Here is a 27095-nt window from a genome sequence, read left to right on the forward strand (position 1 = left end):
CTCTCTCTTTCTGTCCTTCTGGTTCACTCTCTCTCTCTCTGTCCTTCTGGTTCACTCTCTCTCTCTCTCTCTCTCTCACTCTCTCTGTCTCTCTCTCACTCTCGCTTTCTCTCTCTCTGTCCTTCTGGTTCACTCTCTCTCTCTCTGTCCTTCTGGTTCACTCTCTCTCTCTCTCTGCCCTTCTGGTTCACTCTCTATCTCTCTCGCTCTCTCTCTCTCTGTCCTGGTTCTATCTCTCTCTCTCTCCCTCTCTCTGTCCTTCTGGTTCACTCTCTCTCTCTCTCTCTCTGTCCTTCTGGTTCACTCTCTCTCTCTCTCTCTCTCTCACTCTCTCTGTCTCTCTCTCACTCTCGCTTTCTCTCTCTCTCTGTCCTTCTGGTTCACTCTCTCTCTCTCTCTGTCCTTCTGGTTCACTCTCTCTCTCTCTCTCTCTCTGTCCTTCTGGTTCACTCTCTATCTCTCTCGCTCTCTCTCACTCTGTCCTGGTTCTATCTCTCTCTCTCTCCCTCTCTCTGTCCTTCTGGTTCAGTCTCTCTTATTTTATATATTTTCTCTCTCTTTGCATATTTCTCCCTGTGTATTTCACTCGCTTTCTCTCCTTTTCAAGAGACTAGAAAAACATGTCTGCTTGTATGCCTCCCAGCCATGTTGGAGACATCTCTCTCCCTCCCGCCCGCCCTCCCCTCCCTCCCCCTCTCCCCTCTAACTGAGTTGTTCTGTGGTTATGTAAGTCTTCAGATCAGTGTGTCACCATGGTTGTCAAGGGAGACAGAGAACAGAGGGGCTATGGAAGAGGGTTAGGAGAGAAGTGAGAGAGAGAATGAGAGCTGGAGGATAGAGAGAAACGAATGAAGGATACAGATGAGTGAAAAGAGAGATGTATGATTATGCTATAAAAGTTGGAACAATATACATGATGTAATATCAGTAACTGAAATGAAACATCTAAAGGAGATAGAAGACAGAAAGATGAGATAAGGACAAGAGTTGCATAGAAGAGAAGATCAGAGATATTAAATAAACATGAAACAATCTTTTTTTTAAATGCAGAAGGGATATATAGAGGAAGGAAATAGAGGGAGGTGGAGAATAACTACCTGTTGGTGTAGGGAAAACAGAGAGAGTGGAGGAGAAAGTCACATATAGAGAGAGTGGGAAAAGGACGAGAGAAAGACACAGGTATAGATAGGGCTGAGGGTTGTGTGGCTGCAGGCTCCACGCACTCCAGTGTTGCTCCTCTAACCTACTTTGATTTATCTGCCTTTGCCCTGTTTCATAACTAAGCTGCCAGAACCTTGCATCACATAGCACAATCCCCACTCAGCTCTAACACTGTGAATGGCACCGAATCAGAAGGAATCATCACAACATAATGTTTTTCTTATCATAACGCTGCCCATTTTACCGTAATGTTGTGCGTGTGATACACGTGCAGAACAAACTGCCTTGCAAAAACAAATGCTGATTTATGAAAAACGAAGGTAAAAAAAAACTGTTTTTAAAACCCACATGACTAAATGAGTTAAAGTGTTAATTGTTGTCGTTCTTTACAGTGGATCATAGATACATCGTTATGTTCGCACCATTCTGAAAAGTTCCCATCTCCAATCCTCCTTAAAACTCGATCCCGCGTGCGCGCGGCCGCGAGAACTACAAGGGGACCTCCGGAGTGAGTTCGTCCACGCTTTGAGAAGTAGGTTAGCAGGGTAGACTGGGAACCTTGCAAGAACCTTGGAACCTTGCAAGCCAAGCTAAACCACCGTGGGAGTATTCTGTCAAGAAGTTACCGAAATAGTGCATCGAGACAAACGGGAAAACATGCAATTTGAATTGTCGAATTTCTTTGCATTTAATTAACTGTCGTAAGACTCTCCTCGCTGATTTTTGCCTTATTTTCTGAAAAAATATTTTCTAGTTCATTAGGCTAAAGAAGTTTTTTTTTACGTGCCAGCAAATGCTGGTCTTTCAACAGTTTTACAGATATTTGTATTCAATTTACAACCCACATGAAGTCAAATTCATTGATCCAGAAACGATAAATATTCAACATGAGAGGTAAATGAATTACTATCATTCATATTCAAATGACCATACTTTGTAGACTTTTCAATGTCACATATATCCTATGTTCATTTTGCCGAGAAACAATGCATCGAAAGCTATTGAAATGTAAATTACTTTAGCTAAAAGTGCAACTGCTTTCCTTTTCAAGTGCGTAGGCTCTCACCTTAATCTCTCATGTTGCTTCAACCTGTCTGGATAATCTGGCTACTCTTGCCAGGTGCACCACTGCCTCCGAATATTATAGGAATTCCTTGGCTGTAGGCTGGAGAGTTTTCTGTAACTAATGAAAATGCTATAATGCTATATATATATATATATATATATATATATTATAGGTTAAATGTGTGAACAATGTTGGAAAGGGTTGTAAAGTCTGATTAATTAGGCTGTTATACACAATTTATTGGTATACAGCCTGAAACATGTTTGTGCAAAATCGTTTAAATGTTCCTTACAAGCCTGAATGTTGAATAAAATTACATTTGAACTTACATCTCATGCTTAATACGGGCAAAACTAAATATATGTTGTTTTCAAATTGTCATAAAATTGTCTCAAATTGATTACAATTTCACTCATTGGATAGTTATATAATTGAACCAGCCCTGCATACAAATACCTTGGTATTTGGATTGACGATGATTTAACATTTAAAAAACATATGAATGAGCTTGTTAAGAAGCTAAGATTTAAATTGAGCTTTTTTTCTTTTACAGAAACAAAGCTTACCTCTCTAGTCAACAGGAAGCAGATTTACAAATGAACCCTGCACAAAGAGACCTTAGTCTCAATATGACTTCTCTGTTGAAATAAAGGTAAATCAACTATACTGGTTGTCTATGCGGGCTGTCTTTCAGCTGCTCGAAATTTGAGACAAAATATCCACAGGAAAGTATTGTTTACTTGACTTTTTGGGGGGGATCTTTGGTTTTCTGTCATTAATAGCAATTGAACCAAGCATAACATGACAATGAAAATGGAATATTCTGAATCAGGCAAGGGTTGATTTAAAAAAAAATTCTTACTTTTTTTTGAAGATTGAAATCTGAATCAAATTTTTCTTTAACACTAACAAAAAATGCTCTCCATCCTCCCCCTGATTCAGAATATACAATTTTCATTATCATAGAATGCTTGATTCAATAGCTTTTAACAAGAGAAAACCGAATACCCAATAAAACATTTTTTTTAAACTTTACATTAGTGCCTAACCAACAAAATACCTACCAGCTCACTAAAAAGTCAGGTTAACAATACTTTTCTGTTGATATTTTGTCTCAACTTTTGAGCAGCTGAAGGACAAGCTGCACATACAACTGGTAAAGTAAGTTCAATGTAATTTTATTCTTCACATGCTTTGTAAACAACAGGTGTAGACTAACAATGAATTACTTACATAGGGGCCCTTCCCAAAAAATGCAAAAAGAGAAAGAAATAATAGAAAAGTGAAACACGTAATAATAGATACACAATGAGTAACGATAACTTGGCTATACACAAGGGGTACCATTTATATAACTAGAAGTAAAGTGACAGATCGTAAACGGCAGCAGCAGCGTATGTGATGAGTTACAAACTTTATTGCACAAAGGGTCAATGCAGATCCGGGAAGCTATTTGGTTAGCTATTTAACTAACTAGCAGTCTTATGGCTTGGGGCAGAAGCTGTTCAGGGTCCTGTTGGTTCTAGACTTGGTGCATCGGTACCGCTTGCAAAGCTGTCATCAAGGCAAAGGGTGGCTACTTTGAAGAATCTGAAATATGAAGTATATTTTGATTTGTTTAACACTTTTTTGGTTACAACATGATTCCGTATGTGTTATTTCATAGTTTTGATGTCTTCACTATTATTGTGCAATGTAGAAAATAGTAAAAATGATGAAAAACCCTGGAATGAGTAGGTGTGTCCGAACTTTTGACTGATACTGTATATATCGTGAATCACCCATAGACCATATTGCCCTCCTCTCTATTGGCTGTCTCATTGTCATCAGTGATTATTTTTTTTGTATTAAACTTTATTTAACTTTATTTAACTAGGCAAGTCAGTTAAGAACAAATAACTTATTTACAATGAAGGACTAGGAACAGTGGGTTAACTGCCTTGTTCAGGGGCAGAACGAAAGATTTTTACCTTGTCAGCTCAGGGATTTGATCTAGCAACCTTTCGGTTACTGTCCTGCTTCCGGCGCCGACAGAGATGGCCGCCTCGCTTCGCGTTCCTAGGAAACTATGCAGTTTTTTGTTTTTTTACGTGTTATTTCTTACATTAGTACCCCAGGTCATCTTAGGTTTCATTAGATACAGTCGAGAAGAACTACTGAATATAAGATCAGCATCAACTCACCATCAGTACGACCAAGAATATGTTTTTCGCGACGCGGATCCTGTGTTCTGCCTTACAAACAGGACAACGGAGTGGATTCCATGCAGCGACCCAAAAAAAAACGACTCCGAAAAAGAGGGAAACGAGGCGGTCTTCTGGTCAGACTCCGGACACGGGCACACCGTGCACCACTCCCTGGCATTCTTCTTGCCAATGTCCAGTCTCTTGACAACAAGGTTGATGAAATCCGAGCAAGGGTAGCATTCCAGAGGGACATCAGAGACTGTAACGTTCTTTGCTTCACGGAAACATGGCTCACTGGAGAGACGCTATCCGAGGAGGTGCAGCCAACGGGTTTCTCCACGCATCGCGCCGACAGAAACAAACATCTTTCTGGTAAGAAAAGGGGCGGGGGCGTATGCCTTATGGCTAACGTGACATGGTGTGATGAAAGAAACATACAGGAACTCAAATCCTTCTGTTCACCTGATTTAGAATTCCTCACAATCAAATGTAGACCGCATTATCTACCAAGAGAATTCTCTTCGATTATAATCACAGCCGTATATATCCCCCCCCCCCAAGCAGACACATCAATGGCTCTGAACGAACTTTATTTAACTCTCTGCAAACTGGAAACCATTTATCCGGAGGCTGCATTCATTGTAGCTGGGGATTTTAACAAGGCTAATCTGAAAACAAGACTCCCTAAATTTTATCAGCATATCGATTGCCCAACCAGGGGTGGAAAGACCTTGGATCATTGTTACTCTAACTTCCGCGACGCATATAAGGCCCTGCCCTGCCCCCCTTTCGGAAAAGCTGACCACGACTCCATTTTGTTGATCCCTGCCTACAGACAGAAACTAAAACAAGAGGCTCCCACGCTGAAGTCTGTCCAACGCTGGTCCGACCAAGCTGACTCCACACTCCAAGACTTCTTCCATCAAGTGGACTGGGATATGTTTCGTATTGCGTCAGATAACAATATTGACGAATACGCTGATTCGGTGTGCGAGTTCATTAGAACGTGCGTTGAAGATGTTGTTCCCATAGCAACGATTAAAACATTCCCTAACCAGAAACTGTGGATTGATGGCAGCATTCGCGTGAAACTGAAAGCGCGAACCACTGCTTTTAATCAGGGCAAGGTGTCTGGTAACATGACCGAATACAAACAGTGCAGCTATTCCCTCCGCAAGGCTATCAAACAAGCTAAGCGTCAGTACAGAGACAAAGTAGAATCTCAATTCAACGGCTCAGACACAAGAGGCATGTGGCAGGGTCTACAGTCAATCACGGACTACAGGAAGAAATCCAGCCCAGTCACGGACCAGGATGTCTTGCTCCCAGGCAGACTAAATAACTTTTTGCCCGCTTTGAGGACAATACAGTGCCACTGACACGGCCTGCAACGAAAACATGCGGTCTCTCCTTCACTGCAGCCGAGGTGAGTAAGACATTTAAACGTGTTAACCCTCGCAAGGCTGCAGGCCGAGACGGCATCCCCAGCCGCGCCCTCAGAGCATGCACAGACCAGCTGGCCGGTGTGTTTACGGACATATTCAATCAATCCCTATACCAGTCTGCTGTTCCCACATGCTTCAAGAGGGCCACCATTGTTCCTGTTCCCAAGAAAGCTAAGGTAACTGAGCTAAACGACTACCGCCCGTAGCACTCACTTCCGTCATCATGAAGTGCTTTGAGAGACTAGTCAAGGACCATATCACCTCCACCCTACCTGACACCCTAGACCCACTCCAATTTGCTTAACGCCCAAATAGGTCCACAGACGATGCAATCTCAACCACACTGCACACTGCCCTAACCCATCTGGACAAGAGGAATACCTATGTGAGAATGCTGTTCATCGACTACAGCTCGGCATTCAACACCATAGTACCCTCCAAGCTCGTCATCAAGCTCAAGTCCCTGGGTCTCGACCCCGCCCTGTGCAACTGGGTACTGGACTTCCTGACGGGCCGCCCCCAGGTGGTGAGGGTAGGCAACAACATCTCCTCCCCGCTGATCCTCAACACTGGGGCCCCACAAGGGTGCGTTCTGAGCCCTCTCCTGTACTCCCTGTTCACCCACGACTGCGTGGCCACGCACGCCTCCAACTCAATCATCAAGTTTGCGGACGACACAACAGTGGTAGGCTTGATTACCAACAACGACGAGACGGCCTACAGGGAGGAGGTGAGGGCCCTCGGAGTGTGGTGTCAGGAAAATAACCTCACACTCAACGTCAACAAAACTAAGGAGATGATTGTGGACTTCAGGAAACAGCAGAGGGAACACCCCCTATCCACATCGATGGAACAGTAGTGGAGGGTAGCAAGTTTTAAGTTCCTCGGCATACACATCACAGACAAACTGAATTGGTCCACTCACACAGACAGCATCGTGAAGAAGGCGCAGCAGCGCCTCTTCAACCTCGGGAGGCTGAAGAAATTCGGCTTGTCACCAAAAGCACTCACAAACTTCTACAGATGCACAATCGAGAGCATCCTGGCGGGCTGTATCACCGCCTGGTATGGCAACTGCACCGCCCTCAACCGTAAGGCTCTCCAGAGGGTAGTGAGGTCTGCACAACGCATCACCGGGGCAAACTACCTGCCCTCCAGGACACCTACACCACCCGATGCTACAGGAAGGCCATAAAGATCATCAAGGACATCAACCAACCGAGCCACTGCCTGTTCACCCCGCTGTCATCCAGAAGGCGAGGTCAGTACAGGTGCATCAAAGCTGGGACCGAGAGACTGAAAAACAGCTTCTATCTCAAGGCCATCAGACTGTTAAACAGCCACCACTAACATTGAGTGGCTACTGCCAACACACTGTCAATGACACTGACTCTACTCCAGCCACTTTAATCACGGGAATTGATGGGAAATTATGTAAATATATCACTAGCCACTTTAAACAATGCTACCTTATATAATGTTACTTACCCTACATTGTTCATCTCATATGCATACGTTGATACTGTACTCTATATCATCGACTGCATCCTTATGTAATACATGTATCACTAGCCACTTTAACTATGCCACTTGGTTTACATACTTATCTCATATGTATATACTGTACTCGATATCATCTACTGTATCTTGCCTATGCTGCTCTGTACCATCACTCATTCATATATCCTTATGTACATATTCTTTATCCCCTTACACTGTGTATAAGACAGTAGTTTTTTTTTTTTGGAATTGTTAGTTAGATTACTTGCTCGTTATTACTGCATTGTCGGAACTAGAAGCACAAGCATTTCGCTACACTCGCATTAACATCTGCTAACCATGTGTATGTGACAAATAAAATTTGATTTGATTTGATTTGATTTTTCAATGGACAGCATTCTCGCGTAGGTGTTCCTTTTGTCCACACGGGAAGGAGCAGTGTGGATGCAATCGAGATTGCGTCATCTGTGGATCTATTGGGGCGGTAGATGAATTCAAGTGGGTCCAGGGTGTCTGGGAGGATGGTGTTGATGTGAGCCATGACTATCCTTTTAAAGCATTTCTTGGCTACATATGTGAGTGCTACAGGGTGATAGTCATTTAGACAGGTTACATTGGCGTTCTTGGGCACAGGGACTATGATGGTTTGCTTGAAACATGTAGGCATTACAGACTGGGTTCGGGAGAGGTTGAAAATGTCAGTGAAGACACTTGTTGGCTGGTCAGTGCATGCTCTGAGTATGCACCCTGGTAATCTGTCTGGCTCTGCGGCCTTGTGAATGTTAACCTGTTTTGCAGCTAACCCCCTACTTTTTTCAATTTCCGCCTGAAGACATACCCAAATCTAACTGCCTGTAGCTCAGGCCCAGAACAAAGGACATGCATATTCTTGGTTTCATTTGAAAGAAAACACTCTGAAGTTTGTGTAAATGTGAATTGAATTGTAGGAGAATAAAACACAATAGATCTGGTTTAGATAATACAATGAAAAAAACATACGTTTTTAATTTTTATTGTTGTATCATCATCTTTAAAATGAACAAGACAAAACAAACATTCAGATAGGATGATGGGGACAATTTCAGTGAAAAACGTAAGAGGGCAACAGTACTTGTGCAAAGTTTCAGAATGATAACTTCCAAAATGTGTGTGCTACATGACATTTATCATGACATCACCCAGGTGTCCCACATAAGTAGCACAAATGTACCCAAGTGGCCAAATTGGTGAAGTTATACATTTTGAATGGAACAACTATATACAAAATACCAAAATGGTATTCAAACACACACCCCCCCAAAAAAAATGGAGAAAAAACATGAAAAAATATATATATACATTTACAAACACTTTCAATATTTGGAAGACCATCAGTCCTCTACACAATATTGTGCTGCTGATGCCAGGTGCCATAGCAGTCTCTTTCTGCTGTAAAGCAGAGGGTCACCAAGCATGTGGTGCAGGTGATGGGGGACTTCATTTAGCAAAGAACACAGCGACGCCTCCATGCTGTGGCCTTTTGGCCCTGAGGCACATCCATAATAAATTTGGGCAGATGAACACCACTTGTGGCAGGAGCAGAAGGGACAGAGGTAGAGGGGCCAGAACGTGGTGCAGTGGTGCTGTAGCCAGCAAGCTCCTTGATGAGCAGCTATCTGAAGGCTAGCAGTGAGATGGGGGGCTTTCCACAGCTCTTAGCCATTTCCTTGTGTAGGATGAATGCATTCACCACAGCAATGTCGATGAAATGATAGAAGAAGGTCTTGTACCATTTCATCGTCTTATGGAGAATATTATAATAGCCTATCAGCGCATCTGACAGGTCCACACGTCCCATGCTCTTGTTGTAGTCCTTTATTGCAGTTGGTCCATGCCCCAGTACTGGCTTAAGCAGGGGGACACGTCTGGCACTGCAGGATTTGAGTCCCTGGTGGTGTAGTGTGTTACTGATGGTAGGCTTTGTTACTTTGGTCCCAGCTCTCTGCAGGTCATTCACTAGGTCCCCCCGTGTGGTTCTGGGATTTTTGCTCACCGTTCTTGTGATCATTTTGACCCCACTGGGTGAGATCTTGCGTGGAGACCCAGATCGAGGGAGATTATCAGTGGTCTTGTATGTCTTCCATTTCATAATAATTGCTCCCACAGTTGATTTCTTCAAACCAAGCTGCTTACCTATTGCAGACTCAGTCTTCCCAGCCTGGTGCAAGTCTACAGTTTTGTTTCTGGTGTCCTTTGACAGCTCTTTGGTCTTGGCCATAGTGGAGTTTGGAGTGTGACTGTTTGAGGTTGTGGACAGGTGTCTTTTATACTGATAACAAGTTCAAACAGGTGCCATTAATACAGGTAACGAGTGGAGAACAGAGGAGCCTCTTAAAGAAGAAGTTACAGGTCTGTGAGAGCCAGAAATCTTGCTTGTTTGTAGGTGACCAAATACTTATTTTCCACCATAATTTGCAAATAAATTCATAAAAAATCCTACAATGTGATTTTCTGGATTTTTTTTCTCATTTTGTCTGTCATAGTTGAAGTGTACCTATGATGAAAATTACAGGCCTCTCTCATCTTTTTAAGTGGGAGAACTTGCACAATTGGTGGCTGACTAAATACTTTTTTGCCCCACTGTATATAGAGTACAGGGAACATAAGGTTGGATATATTGTTATAGACCTGCTAGATCTACTGTCTCCATTTCACTTTGGCCATTGTTGTGGGCCTGCCCTCCCCTCAACAGCCTCAATAGGCTATTTCATGTGGGGTGGGTGGGGTGGAGCGGCAGACACACACATCTCGGCCATGCTCCCTCTAATCCACAATATGTATATATACACACACAAACATAGGCTATGGGTCATACACATACATACAAACATACCCCCACCCATAATGTATAGCCAACGTGTACTTTACACATTTCATTACATTTTTATATATTGCTACTAAAATGTAACAAAATCACAAATAATATTTTATATTATTAATTTCAAACACCGGCATTAGCATGAGAAGAACTTACCAGTTCAAACCGATGTCCTCTCCGTTCAAAAAAATATTCCTCCATTTGGGAATCAAAGCTATGCTAGCTAAATGAATCGTCCTCCAACAATCTCTGTCTCACTTTCCCAATCAATTTCTTTTAAAATTGTGTGTACATCTGTATATCTAGACTTAGATTTAGCTTTCCCTGACTTAGTCGCCATACTGATTGATATATAAACAGCTGAAGATGCGCTTTACCAAAATAGTGCTGTGCGTAACATGCGCTCCTTCCAGTACGAATCTTCAATGGTGAATGACCCTCTTTACGCCGGAGTTTACTACATGGGTTGGTCTTCCAACACATAACCATTTCATATTGCCATTTACCTCTACCCATTGGGTTAAAATACAGTCAATCAATGAAACAGCGGTCATATCATTGGTGCACAATGATGTCATTACTTGTTGTCTTCAAATTGGTTTCTTTCAGTCAATACGTCCCGCGAAATGACCCATCACGTTTGGTTGTGTTACAAACAACCAGTTGATTGCAATGAAACCAAACATGACTAGAAAAGTCACGTTTCGTGTGTGTATTTACATCGAATGTGTCGTTGAAAATTGAATGAGACGGAATTCACGACACAAGATGTTTCGTGTTAGGCTACAGAAATTGATTTTATCAAACAAAAGACCATTCATTGTGTAACAATGAGCATTGGGATTGCAAACAGAGGAAGATCATCAAAGGTAAACTATTTATTTTATTGCAATTTGGTTTTACCTTTTTTTAACTAGGCAAGTCAGTTAAGAACAAATTCTTATTTTAAATGACAGCTGAGGAACAGTGGGTTAACTGCCTGTTCAGGGGCAGAACGACAGATATGTACCTTGTCAGCTCGGGGATTTGAACTTGCAACCTTCTGGTTACTAGTCCAACACTCTAACCACTAGGCTGCACGTGTGCTGGTTGAGATAGTTTTTTTATGGGGCTGTGTCCTCAGATAATCACATCGTATTCTTTCGCAGTAAATCCTTTTTTAAATCTGACAACGCAGTTGGATTAGCAAGATTCTAGGCTTCCGAAACATGTGAGACACTTGTATTTTCATTCATATTTAATATGACTATTTATGTAGCGATCACCGTATGTTGACGAATTTAATCCTGCTAACGGGTTCGGTCCGCAGAGATGTTAAAGATCTTACTCACAGCGGCTATGGAGAGCGTGATCACACAGTCTTCCAGAACAGCTGGTGCTCTTATGCATGGTTCAGTGTTTCTTGGCTCGAGGCATTTAGCTTGTCCGGTAGGATTGTGTCACTGGACAGCTCGGGAGTGGGGGAGGGGAGGGAAAGAAGGAGGGATGAGAGCGAGAGGTAGGGAGAGAGACAGCCAAAATAGTTTACATGATTGAAAAAAATTCACAAACAGAAAGATTGTGATTAAAAAGTTCTGATTTGCGGCAATGTTCAGCTATTGCTACTTTTGTTGCTGATTGTCTTCTCACGATGCCGCCTCTAAAATTGCAACACGAGAGGGAGGGAGAGAGAGAGAGAGAGAGAGAGAGAGAGAGAGAGAGAGAGAGAGAGAGAGAGAGAGAGAGAGAGAGAGACTCAGCCAAAATAGTAAACATGATTGAAAAAAATGAACAAACAGAAAGATTGTGATTAAAAGGTTCTGAATTGCGGCAATGTTCAGCTACTGCTACTTTTGTTGGTGATTGTCTTCTCACGATGCCGCCTCTAAAATTGCAACAATATTACTGCAATCAAAAGGCATACCAAGACCTGTTACAGTTACAGTTTGCGGCTGTCACAACAATGTAACAACATAGTAACTGATAGACATATATTGCTACTGTAGCATATAAAATGTATATTTTCTTTTATGAATTATAGTATTTAGTGTTTGTTTGGATTGAGGGCTTTTGGCATAGTGAGGGTACTCTGTTCCTAATCTGTTTGTAGAGCGAGGGAGGGAGGGAGGGAGGGAGATTTTTTGGGCTTATAGAGGGTAGTTCCACTGGCTGGCAGGATATTGAAATGTAAACAAGCCCAGTTCTTTGGCTCACTGGACTGAAGTCTCTTGTTTGCTGAGACCTAAAGAGAATTCCTTTTTGTTTTTTGTTTGTATAGTTTTTTTAACCTTTTGTTTGTCTATGGAATCACTTTGGCAAAGAATTTATTTTGCACCTTTTTTTATTGTTAATAGTTTTGTTGCGTGTTGCTCTTCCTCTTTTTGTGATTAGTGACTAGTTTTTCACTCTTTTACATGTCATTAACAATCTATCACCAGCACAGCTTCACACCTGTGCAGTAACCCCCCTCTAATGGATTTTAGTACTACGTGGTAATATTTCATTCCATGTCAGATCAGAGTTGATTTAAATACTTATTGCACAGCCAAAGTGCAAATAATAATTTGTTTTGTGAGTGGAGAGTGAGTGGTAAACTGACCTCCATTAGGAAAGGATCTGTTACACTGTCCTTCACCTTGTGTGACACAACAGGCAACAACCTCCTAGGGACTTGACTAGAGGGGCCTTGTATGCAGCAATAACTGCTCATTATGTTTCATGTAATGTGATACTGTTTGGTTTGCCTACAGAGGGGTGGTCTAGTAGGCAACACTATCTCTGTTTTCTATGGCCTCCTGCACTGATTTGAAAACACAGGAAATATGCAAGCAATATGAATACCTACTGGGAGTTGGCTTTTACAAGTCCAGTTCTTTCCCATCAGTGTTGGTTGAGGGAAATGGAGAGGAGAAAGGGAAGGAAGCCACTTCAGACAATTGGGACACACCCTAATGTTGAATGATTAATTTGCAATAGAATTCCACTTCCCTCAGATCAAAGCTTTTCACAGGCATTACATAACATTTCATTTAACATGCCCTGCCCAGAACTGTAAAAAGAAAGAAGTAAAAGCACAAAAGTGGTTCAAGATTGTTACTGGAGTTTAATATGTTTATTGAGCGCACTCAGCCTGTCTCAGTTGCCTGTGTGTATTGTACTCATAAGCCTAAGTTAAATGTGTGAGTGTTAAGAGTCAATGAGTATGTCATCTTCTCAGAGTAGACCTTTGGTCGACATAGATTGTATTATCTCGCTCGCTCTGTCTCTGTGTGTGCACTTGCGTGTTACTATGAAAAACAAAGTGAAATGTGGCTGGCTGGGTCAGTCAGGAGGATCAGTCACCAGTGAAAGGGAATTGGTCTGGCAGCCAAAGTTGAGTGATGATGTCACCAGTCTGTCAGTCCCTGATGACACCCAACTCTCACCAGTCATCCAGCTCCGCGTTCAACACCATAGTGCCCACAAAGCTCATCACTACTCTAAGGACCCTGGGGCTAAACACCTCCCTCTGCAACTGAATCCTGGACTTTCTGACGGGTCGGCCCCAGGTAGTAAGGGTAGGCAACAACACGTCTGCCACGCTGATGCTCAACACTGGGGCCCTTCAGGGGTGCGTGCTTAGTCCCCTCCTGTACTCCCTGTTCACCCACGACTGTGTGGCCAAACACGACTCCAACACCATCATTAAGTTTGCTGACGACACAACAGTGGTAGGCCTGATTACCGACAATGATGAGCAAGCCTATAGGGAGGACGTCAGAGACCTGGCAGTGTGGACAACAACCTCTCCCTCAATGTGAGCAAGACAAAGGAGCTGATCGTGGACTACAGGAAAAGGAGGGCCGAACAGGCCCCCATTAACATTGACAGGGCTCTACTGGAGCTGTTCGAGAGTTTCAAGTTCCTTGGTGTCCAAATCACCAACGAACTATCATAGTAAAAACACACCAAGACAGTCGTGAAGAGGGCACGACAACACTTTATCCCTCTCAGGAGACTGAAAATATTTGGCATGGGTCACCAGATCCTATAAAAGTTCTACAGCTGCACCATCAAGATAATCCTGACCGGTTGCATCACCGCCTGGTATGACAACTGCTTATGACAACTGCTCATCATCTGACCGTAGCGCGCTACGGAGGGTAGTGTGTACGAACCCCCCCCATTTGTTTTTACTCTGCTGCTACTCGCTGTTTATTATCTATGCATAGCCACTTTACCCCTACCTACATGTACAAATTACCTCGACTAACCTGTACCCCTGCACATTGACACGGTACCGGTACACCCTGATTATTGTTATTTTATTGTGTTACTTTTTATTTATTTTTTTACTTTAGTTTATTTTAACTCTTTCTTGAACTGCATTGTTGGTTAAGGGCTTGTAAGTAAGCATTTCACAGTAAGGTTTCACCTGTTATATTCGGTGTATGTGACAAATACATTTGATTTGATCTTGTAGTGGTTACCACAGCATTTCTCAGTGCTTTATAATGCAAAACTGATTATTAATTATTTTGCAGAACATGGCATGCTTTAAAACAAGATGCAGTTCTGTAGATAAGGCTTCAGATGGCCATCTTATTTTATCTCTCGAGTCTGAATACATATGCAAATATTTGTTATGGCTGAACTGTTACAAATGGAGGTCTGTGTTATTCTGATCTTCTGACTTGTCTTAAACTGGGGACAAGAACATAATTAGTTGAAGCAGAAGCTCAATTTCAAAGAGAGTTGTCAGATTAGATAGCAGATATGATACTGCCATACAGCTGATAGTGCATAGTCCTACTGGCACCAAGCCAGCTACTGTACCTAGTGGCTTTATGGGTGTGTCCTTCGGTTGTCTTTCATTTCATCCATTACGTAGTGTTTATCAAGTCTTCACTCTTTCACTCATGCTTATCGAGCTGAAGAATATCAGTTTTCATTAGAGCACTTTCGGCAGTGTAGCCTAGTGGTTAGAGCATTGGACTTGTAACCGAAAGGTTGTGAGTTCAAATCCCCGAGCTGACAAGGTACAAAATCTGTCGTTCTGCCCTTGAACAGGCAGTTAACCCACTGTTCCTAGGCCGTCATTGAAAATAAGAATTTGTTCTTAACTGACTTGCCTGGTAAAATAAAGGTAAAAAAAAAAAAAAAATGTTTAGAATTAAGATTTTTATTGTATCATTATTTACATATTTATTTGCTGGATATTAAGTAGACAGCTGTGCATTTCGGAGGCTCAAAGTCTAGTTGAGTTCCACCTTAAAACCTGGGGTAGAGAGCCCTATTCACACAGTGTGAAAGCGCCTGACTACCCCCTGCCTACCCTCCCCTCGGTGAGAAAGTGTGTCAGTAGGACAGAATTGCATGACAGGCTACCGCGCCTGACCGATATCCCACACAACCAACCCCCGACAGGCCCTGCCCGACCCCAGCCAATGGGAGCTGCAGCGGCAGAGAGGAGGCGGGCGGTAGCTAGAGTGACCTCCCTGAATGAGTATGTTTATGAAATGGTCACAGACAAGAGTTATACAACTGAGCGGAGTGTTTATGAAATGCTCGCAGATGAGGGTTATATAACTGAGCGAGTGTGTTTGTGAAATGCTTGCAGACGAGTTATATAACCGAGCGGAAGATTGGAGAGAAAAGAGAGGGCAGAAGGCAGGAGATGCTTTTCCATTACATGCCTGCAGCTAGGGCTGGGCGATATGGCCTAAAAATCATGTCGGACGATTTACATACACACATATATATATATTATATTATATATTGTTTAATGTTTTGTCCAAATAAGCTTTGTTGTACAATTAAAGGTAAAATCACAGCATTTCAAACGGTCAGTAATAATCTAATGAATACAGGACTTGTGAAATTATACATAGGCTAAATTATAAACCTTTCACAACCATAAGACCCACTAATAATGCTATTATTTTATCAACATAGTTTAACCTGCTTTTTTTGCAATAATCGTTGATCTGGCTTTAAAGTCAGTCTATGATAATGCCATTTTTGTTACAAGTTTAACCAGAACCATGCATTATGCAGGCATTATAGAAAATGAACACAGGTGTCTTGAATAATCTCTCAAATACAAACCCACGTGCTAGTGAGTAGCCAGCTAATATTTATATGAAAAGTTTAGTCAAATTGGATTTATTTGCTAGCTAACTTGGCAGAAGTAGCTAACTAGGCCTTTTAATTGTTATGAACACACCCTTTCTACCTGTCTCCAACTGTTTGAGTAGCATGCTAGCCTGTCCACTTTGTTCAGATGTTGAAATCAAATGCCCTACCTTATTTCTCAGAATGCCAAATCAAATTGTATTTGTCACATGCGCAGAATACAACCGGTGTAGACCTTACAGTGAAATGCTTACTTACAAGCCCTTAACCAACAATGCAGTTTTTAGAAAAATAAGTGTTAAGGAAGTATTTACTAAAATAAACAGAAAAAAAAGTTAATTAATTAATTAAAGAGCAACAATGAAATAACAGTTGTGAGACAATATACAGGGGTCACCAGTACAGTCAATGTGCGGAGGCACAGTTTAGTCGAGGTAATTGTGGTAATATGTACATGTGGGTAGAGGTAAAGTGACTAGGCATAATAAACAGAGAGTAGCAGCAGAATAAAAATGAGGGGGGGGTAGCCATTTGATTAGCTGTTCAGGAATCGTATGGCTTGGGGGTAGAAGCTGTTAAGAAGTCTTTTGGACCTAGACTTGGCACTTCTGTACCGCTTGCCTTGCGGTAGCAGAGAGAACAGTCTATGACAACAACGTAGATAATTGTGTTTTAAAACCTGGATTCTTGCAATACAGGTATTTTGAATATCGCGCAAAAACATCCATTCTAATTCATGAAATATATCGCCCAGCCCTACATGCAGCTGGCCCAGTTGCTCTGTGCATTTTCTTCATTACTTAGAGGAGAGAACAGCAGACATTTACCCTTTTTTCATAGAGAGAGTGGGGAAAACAAACAAATTTAAGTGACGTTCTCCAACATGTAATGCCACAACAACAATGCATTAAATCTCTGAGAGGTAAATGAGTTTCCATATGTCTGCCTCTCAGAGGACTACAGATCCCATGGTTTATATGTCTGCCTCTCAGAGGACGACAGATCCCATGGTTCATATGTCTGCCTCTCAGAGGACTACAGATCCCATGGTTCATATGTCTGTCTCTCAGAGCTCTACAGCTCCCATGCGGGACTACATATCCCATACTTCATAAATTACACAGATTCGTTATCTCTGTCTTTGGCACAAACATTAAATAGACTGGCAGATTGAGCAGTGATAGCGTATCACACAAATTAGTTGGTTGTTTCTGTCTCTGTGTAGTACTATGGCTGCTGTGAAGTAAAATAGCCAACCGGCTCCGTCTGTTTAAACGAAAACAAGTTTTTCTTTCTTCACATATGACTGCCCTCCATTTTAGGCCCTTATATGGGCCCCTTGTATGTGAGAGGGAAAGATAGTGTGTGAGGGGACTGGGTTTCTGACACATGACTCTGTCTATTTCTGGCTTTCACCTCACTGGGTCCACAGACAGACTGACAGCATGAGAGACACACGGCCAGGTTCAGTTTCAAAGTCACTTCAATCAAATCATTTCCCCACTCTTTTTTATTGCATACTACGTTTACTTGTATTATTCTCTGTGCTGCGGCAATCTGTGTTAGTATGAAATATGGCACATAGATAAAGCATGATTAAAGTCAATATTTGTCCATTTGAATACCTTTCATTCTGCTGCTATGACACTCAGAGCATGCAAGGCAGAGCCAAACTGACAGCCTGCCTCTCACTTCACAAGATGTTGATCATAGCCACATGCCAGGTGGAAACCTGTTGCAAATGCCAATATTCAATCAATCAAACTGTATTTATAGAGCACATTTCTTACAGGGGATGCATTTCAAACTGCTTAAAAAATAAACTAGAGAAGGTGAGAAAGATAACGCTAAAGGTTTTCTAAATGAGACAAATGAAAATAGTCCTCCCTCCGTCGTATCAGAATCTTCAGGTGCTAGCCCTGCAGTGTGTCTATATAATGTATGTGTGAACGTTGCAACACATTATGCAATGAAATCTGGTCGTGATCTGAGCTCTTGGCCGTGCCCAAGAGAGATTGGCCTCAGCCGGGGTGTTACTCAATAGTGAGAGTTGTTTGTGTGCGGCCATATTAGTCCCAACTCATATCCTTATTTTGAGATCTACTAACTGTAGACTTGGCAGGGCAGTAATATTTTTATGGATTCTCATTAGCTTTTAATACAGGTTTAATAACTCACTTGATGGGTTGAGCTTCACAGCTTTTGTAATATACCCCCCTCTCTCTCTCTCTCTCTCTCTCTCTCTCTCCAGCTCAAATAGAAGTAATACCCTGCAAGATCTGTGGGGACAAGTCCTCAGGTATCCACTATGGGGTCATTACCTGCGAAGGTTGCAAGGTGAGCTAGTAGTAGTTGGGTTTCTTCTTTACCTTCTTCATGTGTTCTTTAACAATATGAAACAAAGACAAGCTGCAATTGAAAATATCCTTAGTTGTGATCTATGAAATAATTATTTCATTTTGTAACATGTAGGTTTATGATAGTGGAATTCTATACATTATGTAATCATTTGACTCATCCTTTGTGTAGGGGTTCTTCCGCCGCAGCCAGCAGAACAACGCCATGTACTCGTGTTCCCGCCAGAGAAACTGTCTTATTGACCGAACCAACCGCAACCGCTGCCAACACTGCAGACTGCAGAAGTGTCTGGCTTTGGGCATGAGCCGGGACGGTGAGTCACACACACACACAGACGTGCGAGGAGCCCAGAGGAAAAGTCATGACAGGTAGTCAACACTTATTTCCACACAGATATACTGTAGATACAGTGCATTCAGAAAGTATTTAGACCCCTTGACTTTTCCCACATTTTGTTACGTTACAGCCTTACTCTAAAATGGATTAAATAAAAATGTCTATATAAGGTCCCACATTTGACAGTGCATGTCAGAGCTAAAACCAAGCCATGAGGTCGAAGGAACTGTCCGTAGAGCGCCGAGACAGGATTGTGTCGAGGCACAGATCTGGGGAAGGGTACCAACAAATGTCTACAGCATTCAAGGTCTTCAAGAACATAGTGTCCTCCAGCATTCTTAAATGGAAGAAGTTTGTAACAACCAAGACTCCTAGAGCTGGCCACCCGGCCAAACTGAGAAATCGGGAGAGAAGGGCCTTGGTCAGGGAGGTGACCAAGAACCTGATGGTCACTCTGACAGAGCTCCAGAGGTCCTCTGTGGAGATGGGAGAACCTTCCAGAAGGACAACCATCTCTGCAGCACTTCACCAATCAGGCCTTTATGGTAGAATGGCCGGACTCAAGCAACTCCTCAGTAAAAGGCAAATGACAGCCCACTTGGAATTTGCCAAAAGGCACCTAAAGGGCTCTCAGACCATGAGAAACAAGATTCTCTGGTCTGATGAAACCAAGATTAAACTCTGGCCTGAATGCCAAGCGTCACGTCTTGAGGAATCTCAAGTTCATCACCTGGCCGGCACCATCCCTACGCTGAAGTATGGTGGTGGCAGCATCATGCTGTGGGGATGACTAGTAAGGGTCGAGGCAAAGATGAACGGAGGAAAGTACAGAGAGATCCTTGATGAAAACCTGCTCCAGTACACTCAGGACCTCAGACTGGGGCGAAGGTTCAGCTTCCAACAGGACAACGACCCTAAGCACACAGCCAAGACAACGCAGGAGTGGCTTTGTGACAAGTCTCTGAATGTCCTTGAGTGGCCCAGCCAGAGCCCGAACTTGAACGCAATTGAACATCTCTGGAGAGACCTGAAAATAGCTGTGCAGCGACGCTCCCCATCCAACCTGACAGAGCTTGAGAGGATCTGCAGAGAAGAATGGGAGAAACTCCCAAAATACAGGTGTGCCAAGCTTGTAGCATCATATCCAAGAAGACTTGTGTCTGTAATCTCTGCCAAAGGTGCTTCAACAAAGTACTGAGTAAAGGGTCTGAATACTTATGTAAATGTGATATTTAGCATAAATGTCTAAAAACCTGTTTTTGCTCTGTCATTATGGACTATTGCGTGTAGATTGCTAAGGGTGGGGGAAAACAATAAGGCTGTAACGTAACAAAATGTGGAAAAAGTGAAGGGGTCTGAATACTTTCCGAATGCACTGTATATAGATAGATATATGTACATTCTGATACTTATCTTGTCTCCCTCCAGCGGTGAAGTTTGGCCGTATGTCTAAGAAGCAGCGAGACAGCCTGTACTCGGAGGTTCAGAAGCACCAGAAGAACCAGGAGCTTCTGAACCAGGAGGTTGTGAACCAGGGGTGTCTGAACCAGGGTTTGTCCCTGACCAGGGAAGATGTGGCAGGGGGAGACAGCGAGGGGGACAGGCACAGGGAGCTCAGTCACTCCTACAGCAGCGGCGGCTCCAGCTCCACACTGAGTGACCTGGATGACATCCCCGACCTGTTTGACCTGCCCTTGACCCCGGAGGAGGCCCACGAGTACTGCAGCCTGGAGCTGCTGGGAGGCCACGGCGGAAGCACCGGGAACACCTCAAACTCTTCATCATCGTCATCATCCTCTAACAATTCGTCCAATCAGAACTCGCCGCAGCAGAATCTGCTGGATGTCACAGACGCCAATGGAATCAAACATGAGTACCAGATGTTGTCGCACACACAAGCTGCGCTGCTGGAGCCACTGGCCAATGACTGCACTCTTATGGATATAGGTACGAAATCTATTACTATCTCTACAACTGACATCACCATCAAAATTGTCCCGTTTCTGTTTCAGAGCGTATCACCCAGAGTGTGCCGTTTCTGTTTCGGGGCGTATCACCCAGAGTGTGTTTCTGTTTCAGGGCGTATCACCCAGAGTGTGTTTCTGTTTCACGGCGTATCACCCAGAGTGTGTTTCTGTTTCAGGGCGTATCACCCAGAGTGTGTTTCTGTTTCAGGGCGTATCACCCAGAGTGTGCCGTTTCTGTTTCAGAGCGTATCACCCAGAGTGTGTTTCTGTTTCAGAGCGTATCACCCAGAGTGTGTTTCTGTTTCAGAGCGTATCACCCAGAGTGTGTTTCTGTTTCAGGGCGTATCACCCAGAGTGTGTTTCTGTTTCAGAGCGTATCACCCAGAGTGTGCCGTTTCTGTTTCAGAGCGTATCACCCACAGTGTGCCGTTTCTGTTTCAGAGCGTATCACCCAGAGTGTGGTCAAGTCCCACTTGGAGACGAGTCAGTACAGTTCTGACGACCTGAAGAGGCTGACATACAGTGGGATTCAGTACTCACCTGAAGAGACCCGCAACTTCCAGTGCAAGGTGATGACACACACACACACACACACATACTGCTACTCACTAATGTCTTGCATTATTGTTGTATTAAATTACGATTTCTCTATTTCTCCCAGTCTGAAGAGTTTATGTGGCAGCAGTGTGCCCACCACATCACCAATGCCATCCAGTACGTGGTGGAGTTTGCCAAACGCATCACTGGCTTCATGGACCTGTGTCAGAACGACCAGATAATTCTGCTCAAAGCAGGTTCGTACCTTTTATACATGCACACATCCAGATTACACGTACCACTCAAACCACTTTAGGACATGCACACACTGATTGTTGTGAATGCTCTTTCTTACACACACATATACAAACAAACATGGATCAAACCCTATAACATTCAAGCACATTCCTGTAGTGAGTGAAGAAATTGCAGAAGTCCTTTATCTTGTCCTTCTTTTTTCCAACCTTCTTCCTTGTGCTCTTTTTGTTTTTTTACAAACCACACATCACTACTCCGACCATTTCAACTAAACCGTCTCTGAAACATCCATTTCACTAAACCGTCTCTGAAACATCCATTTAACTAAACCGTCTCTGAAACATCCATTTCACTAAACCGTCTCTGAAACATCCATTTAACTAAACCGTCTCTGAAACATCCATTTCTAAACTAAATCCATTTCGTAAACCGTCTCTGAAACATCCATTTAACTAAACCGTCTCTGAAACATCCATTTTTCAAAACATCCAAAAACCGAAACATCCATTTAACTAAACCGAAACATCCATTTCACTAAACCGTCTCTGAAACATCCATTTAACTAAACCGTCTCTGAAACATCCATTTCACTAAACCGTCTCTGAAACATCCATTTAACTAAACCGTAAACATCCATTTCACTAAACCGTCTCTGAAACATCCATTTCACTAAACCGTCTCTGAAACATCCATTTCAAAACCGTCTCTGAAACATCCATTTCACTAAACCGTCCATTTCTGAAACATCCATTTCAAACCGTCTCTGAAACATCCATTTAACTAAACCGTCTCTGAAACATCCATTTAACTAAACCGTCTCTGAAACATCCATTTCACTAAACCGTCTCTGAAACATCCATTTAACTAAACCGTCTCTGAAACATCCATTTCATTTCAAACATCCATTTAACTAAACCGTCTCTGAAACATCCATTTCAACTAAACCGTCTCTGAAACATCCATTTCACTAAACTAAACATCCATTTAACTAAACCGTCTCTGAAACATCCATTTCACTAAACCGTCTCTGAAACATCCATTTAACTAAACCGTCTCTGAAACATCCATTTCAAAACTAAATCCATTTAACTAAACCGTCTCTGAAACATCCATTTCACTAAACCGTCTCTGAAACATCCATTTCACTAAACCGTCTCTGAAACATCCATTTAACTAAACCGTCTCTGAAACATCCATTTCACTAAACCGTCTCTGAAACATCCATTTCACTAAACCGTCTCTGAAACATCCATTTAACTAAACCGTCTCTGAAACATCCATTTAAAACCGTCTCTGAAACATCCATTTAACTAAACCGTCTGAAACATCCATTTCAACTAAACCTTCTCTGAAACATCCATTTCACTAAACCGTCTCTGAAACATCCATTTCACTAAACCGAAACATCCATTTAACTAAACCGTCTCTGAAACATCCATTTCAACTAAACCTTCATCCATTTCAAAACCGTCTCTGAAACATCCATTTCACTAAACCGTCTCTGAAACATCCATTTCACTAAACCGTCTCTGAAACATCCATTTCACTAAACCGTCTCTGAAACATCCATTTCACTAAACCGTCTCTGAAACATCCATTTCACTAAACCGTCTCTGAAACATCCATTTCACTAAACCGTCTCTGAAACATCCATTTAACTAAACCGTCTCTGAAACATCCATTTCACTAAACCGTCTCTGAAACTAAACCGTCTCTGAAACATCCATTTCACTAAACCGTCTCTGAAACATCCATTTCACTAAACCGTCTCTGAAACATCCATTTCACTAAACCGTCTCTGAAACATCCATTTTCACTAAACCGTCTCTGAAACATCCATTTCACTAAACCGTCTCTGAAACATCCATTTCACTAAACCGTCTCTGAAACATCCATTTAACTAAACCGTAAACTCTGAAACATCCATTTAACTAAACCGTCTCTGAAACATCCATTTCACTAAACCGTCTCTGAAACATCCATTTAACTAAACCGTCTCTGAAACATCCATTTAACTAAACCGTCTCTGAAACATCCATTTAACTAAACCGTCTCTGAAACATCCATTTCACTAAACCGTCTCTGAAACATCCATTTCACTAAACCGTCTCTGAAACATCCATTTCACTAAACCGTTTCACTCTGAAACATCCATTTCACTAAACCGTCCATTTAACTGAAACATCCATTTCACTAAACCGTCTCTGAAACATCCATTTAAACTAAACCATCTCTGAAACATCCATTTCACTAAACCGTCTCTGAAACATCCATTTCACTAAACCGTCTCTGAAACATCCATTTCACTAAACCGTCTCTGAAACATCCATTTAACTAAACCATCTCTGAAACATCCATTTCACTAAACCGTCTCTGAAACATCCATTTCACTAAACCGTCTCTGAAACTTCCATTTCACTAAACTGTCTCTGAAACATATTTATACCATTCAACAACCATTATATCTGCACACACACGTTGTTTTGACGATAACTCAATTAATGTTTGAAACCCCCTTTTGATAAATTCTTGATAATCCTTATTGCCCTGCTGACTTTCAAATTGTTCAAATGACTTACATCTGCTATCCTCCAATCTGGAATGTTTTACTTTCCGTTGGGTGTTTTTTCTTCTGCATGTCGTAACATCTTCTGTGCTCTCGGTATCCCCCTCTTCCACTCACTCCTCTTTCTCCATTTCTGTGGCTCTCGATGGTTGCCTTTGCAGGCTGTCTGGAGGTGCTGTTGATCAGGATGTGCAGGGCGTTTAACGCTAACACCAACACCATGTTCTTTGATGGCAAGTTTGCCTCCGCCCAGCTCTTCAAAGCCCTCGGTAAGCACCTCAGATAGGTTAGCCTACCCCGTATCTGATACAGTATTTAGAATGTATAGAGCTGATACTGTTAACTACTCCAAATACAATTCATTGGAATATGATGTGTGCATATCTAATATTGGGATGTTTCTCTGCAGGTTGCGATGACCTGGTCAGTGCCGTGTTTGACTTGGCCAAAGGACTCTGCCGCCTGCAGCTAACCGATGAGGAAATGGCTCTGTTCAGCGCCGCTGTCCTTCTGTCCCCAGAGCGACCATGGCTGACCGACAGCCAGAAGGTCCGGAAGCTGCAGGAGAAGCTCTTCCTGGCTCTGCAACACAGTCTGCACATGAGCGGGGCCTCCGACGAGAAACTAGACCAGGTAGAAGGGATCCAGATTTTGTCAAATTAACGTCAGTTTTACTTTTTGTAGCAGGTTTGGGGAACAAATTTAGCAGGCTAAGAGAATTAGGTTAAGTTTAGGAAAAGGGTTAGGGTTAGCCAAAATGCCCCAAAATTCTACTTTTGAGGTTAGATTGATAAAAGCTAGATCCCTTCTAGCCATAAGCGGGAATACTCAGCACACAGCACAATGACAAAACACAGCCCACAGGCTCTAGCCATGACCCAGTTGTCATTGGCTGAGATCCACCATATGGGAATCACTGGTGTAGCATACGTCTCCTCTCCAAGCACTTTATGATACGGTCCTCTACAGAATATTCCAAACAGCTGCATAAGCATATTTTATGGGGCCTTAAGGCCCTGTGCTGTAGAGTAAACCAGTGGTTCCCCAACTCCAGTCCTCCAGTAACCCAAACAGTGCACATTTTTTGTTGTAGAGCCGGACAAGCACACCTGATTCAACTTGTCAACTAATCATCGAGCCCTCGACAAGTTGAATCAGGTGTTTGTCCAGGGCTGCAACTAAAATGTGTACTGTTGGGGTTCTAGAGGACTGGAGCTGGGAAACGCTGCTGTAGACATTCTTTAAATCAAACTAAGACAAACAGTTAAACAGTCTAGTGTTGTAAGCCGGATCTATCCCATGCAGCTTAGCTTACGTCCATACACATTTCATGCGTTCTCTGGATTTCTTCCATCCCACCATGTCCATAGATATTGAGTGTATTTTCCTGACTTGTCCCGGTGTCTTCTTCTCCTGTAGATGGTGTCCAAGCTGTTGATGATGAAGTCCATCTGTAATCTCCACGTCAACAAGCTGGAGTTCTTCCGTCTGGTTCACCCCGAGACCGCATACAGCTTCCCACCACTCTATCGGGAAGTGTTCGGGAGTGAGATCTCTCTACCCGACTCTACAAACAGCTCCTAGAGAGAAATATGGAGTGAATGTGTTCGAGGCAGGTTAAGAAAAGTGTGGAGATATGGAAGCGAAAGGGGAGATTGAGCAAGGGATATAAATATTGAACTCAGAAATAACCAGCAGTTAACTAGACAATCCAGGACTTAAAATACTCTGTTTCCCAGCATGCTGTGGCGTTATTCCTCCACTATCCTAGCAGGCCATGCACCTTACACTACAGACTTCACCTTCAGGGTCCTTTTGTACCGTAGCACTTTTGACAAACTAATGGGCAATATGCATATTCTACAGTGTGAACATAGATCATTTAGCATTAGAACATCGATGCTCCCCAACCCTGTCATGAATGACAACCACCAATGCACCAGCCAGAACCACACACCGAATGTACAGTGGGGCAAAAAAGTATTTAGTCAGCCACCAATTGTGCAAGTTCTCCCACTTAAAAAGATGAGAGAGGCCTGTAATTTTCATCATAGGTACACTTCAACAATGACAGACCAAATGAGGGGAAAAAATCCAGAAAATCACATTGTAGGATTTTTTATGAATTTATTTGCAACTTATGGTGGAAAATAAGTATTTGGTCAATAACAAAAGTTTATCTCAATATTTTGTTATAAACCCTTTGTTGGCAATGACAGAGGTCAAACGTTTTCTGTAAGTCTTCACAAGGTTTTCACACACTGTTGCTGGTATTTTGGCCCATTCCTCCATGCAGATCTCCTCTAGAGCAGTGATGTTTTGGGGCTGTCGCTGGGCAACACGGACTTTCAACTCCCTCCAAAGATTTTCTATGGGGTTGAGATCTGGAGAATGGTTAGGCCACTCCAGGACCTTGAAATGCTTCTTACGAAGCCACTCCTCCTCCACACTCCTCCGCGGTGTGTTTGGGATCATTGTCATGCTGAAAGACCCAGCCACGTTTCATCTTCAATGCCCTTGCTGATGGAAGGAGGTTTTCACTCAAAATATCACGATACATGGCCCCATTCATTCTTTCCTTTACACAGATCAGTCTTCCTGGTCCCTTTGCAGAAAAACAGCCCCAAAGCATGATGTTTCCATCCCCATGCTTCACAGTAGGTATGGTGTTCTTTGGATGCAACTCAGCATTCTTTGTCCTCCAAAGACGACGAGTTGAGTTTTTACCAAAAAGTTATATTTTGGTTTCATCTGACCATATGACA

At 42.6% G+C, this 27095-nt stretch overlaps 1 protein-coding gene across 2 annotated transcripts; it reads left to right on the forward strand.

Moving 5' to 3' along the window:
* Window positions 1–1650: 1650 nt before the first annotated feature.
* LOC112259646 (nuclear receptor ROR-beta-like) lies at window positions 1651–26381 on the forward strand. Of its 2 annotated transcripts, XM_042328971.1 has the most exons (10): window positions 1651–2055; window positions 2781–2879; window positions 18560–18645; window positions 18838–18979; window positions 20431–20949; window positions 21411–21538; window positions 21631–21763; window positions 24492–24599; window positions 24740–24963; window positions 25750–26381. In XM_042328971.1, exons 4-10 carry the CDS (start codon window positions 18871–18873, stop codon window positions 25912–25914), a joined length of 1386 nt encoding a protein of 461 aa, XP_042184905.1. In that variant the 5' UTR covers window positions 1651–2055; window positions 2781–2879; window positions 18560–18645; window positions 18838–18870; the 3' UTR covers window positions 25915–26381. The 2 variants fall into 2 exon arrangements, with proteins under 2 accessions (XP_042184905.1, XP_042184904.1); XM_042328970.1 differs by lacking the exon at window positions 2781–2879.
* Window positions 26382–27095: the final 714 nt, after the last annotated feature.

This window comes from Oncorhynchus tshawytscha, linkage group LG10 (genome assembly GCF_018296145.1).
Source record: "Oncorhynchus tshawytscha isolate Ot180627B linkage group LG10, Otsh_v2.0, whole genome shotgun sequence".
Lineage (NCBI taxonomy): Eukaryota > Metazoa > Chordata > Actinopteri > Salmoniformes > Salmonidae > Oncorhynchus > Oncorhynchus tshawytscha.

Coding starts and splice junctions, on each gene's coding strand:
- LOC112259646 (XM_042328970.1), top strand. Junction 18,646..18,837: donor TTACCTGCGAAGGTTGCAAG/GTGAGCTAGTAG, acceptor TCCTTTGTGTAG/GGGTTCTTCCGCCGCAGCCA. Junction 21,539..21,630: donor CCCGCAACTTCCAGTGCAAG/GTGATGACACAC, acceptor TATTTCTCCCAG/TCTGAAGAGTTTATGTGGCA.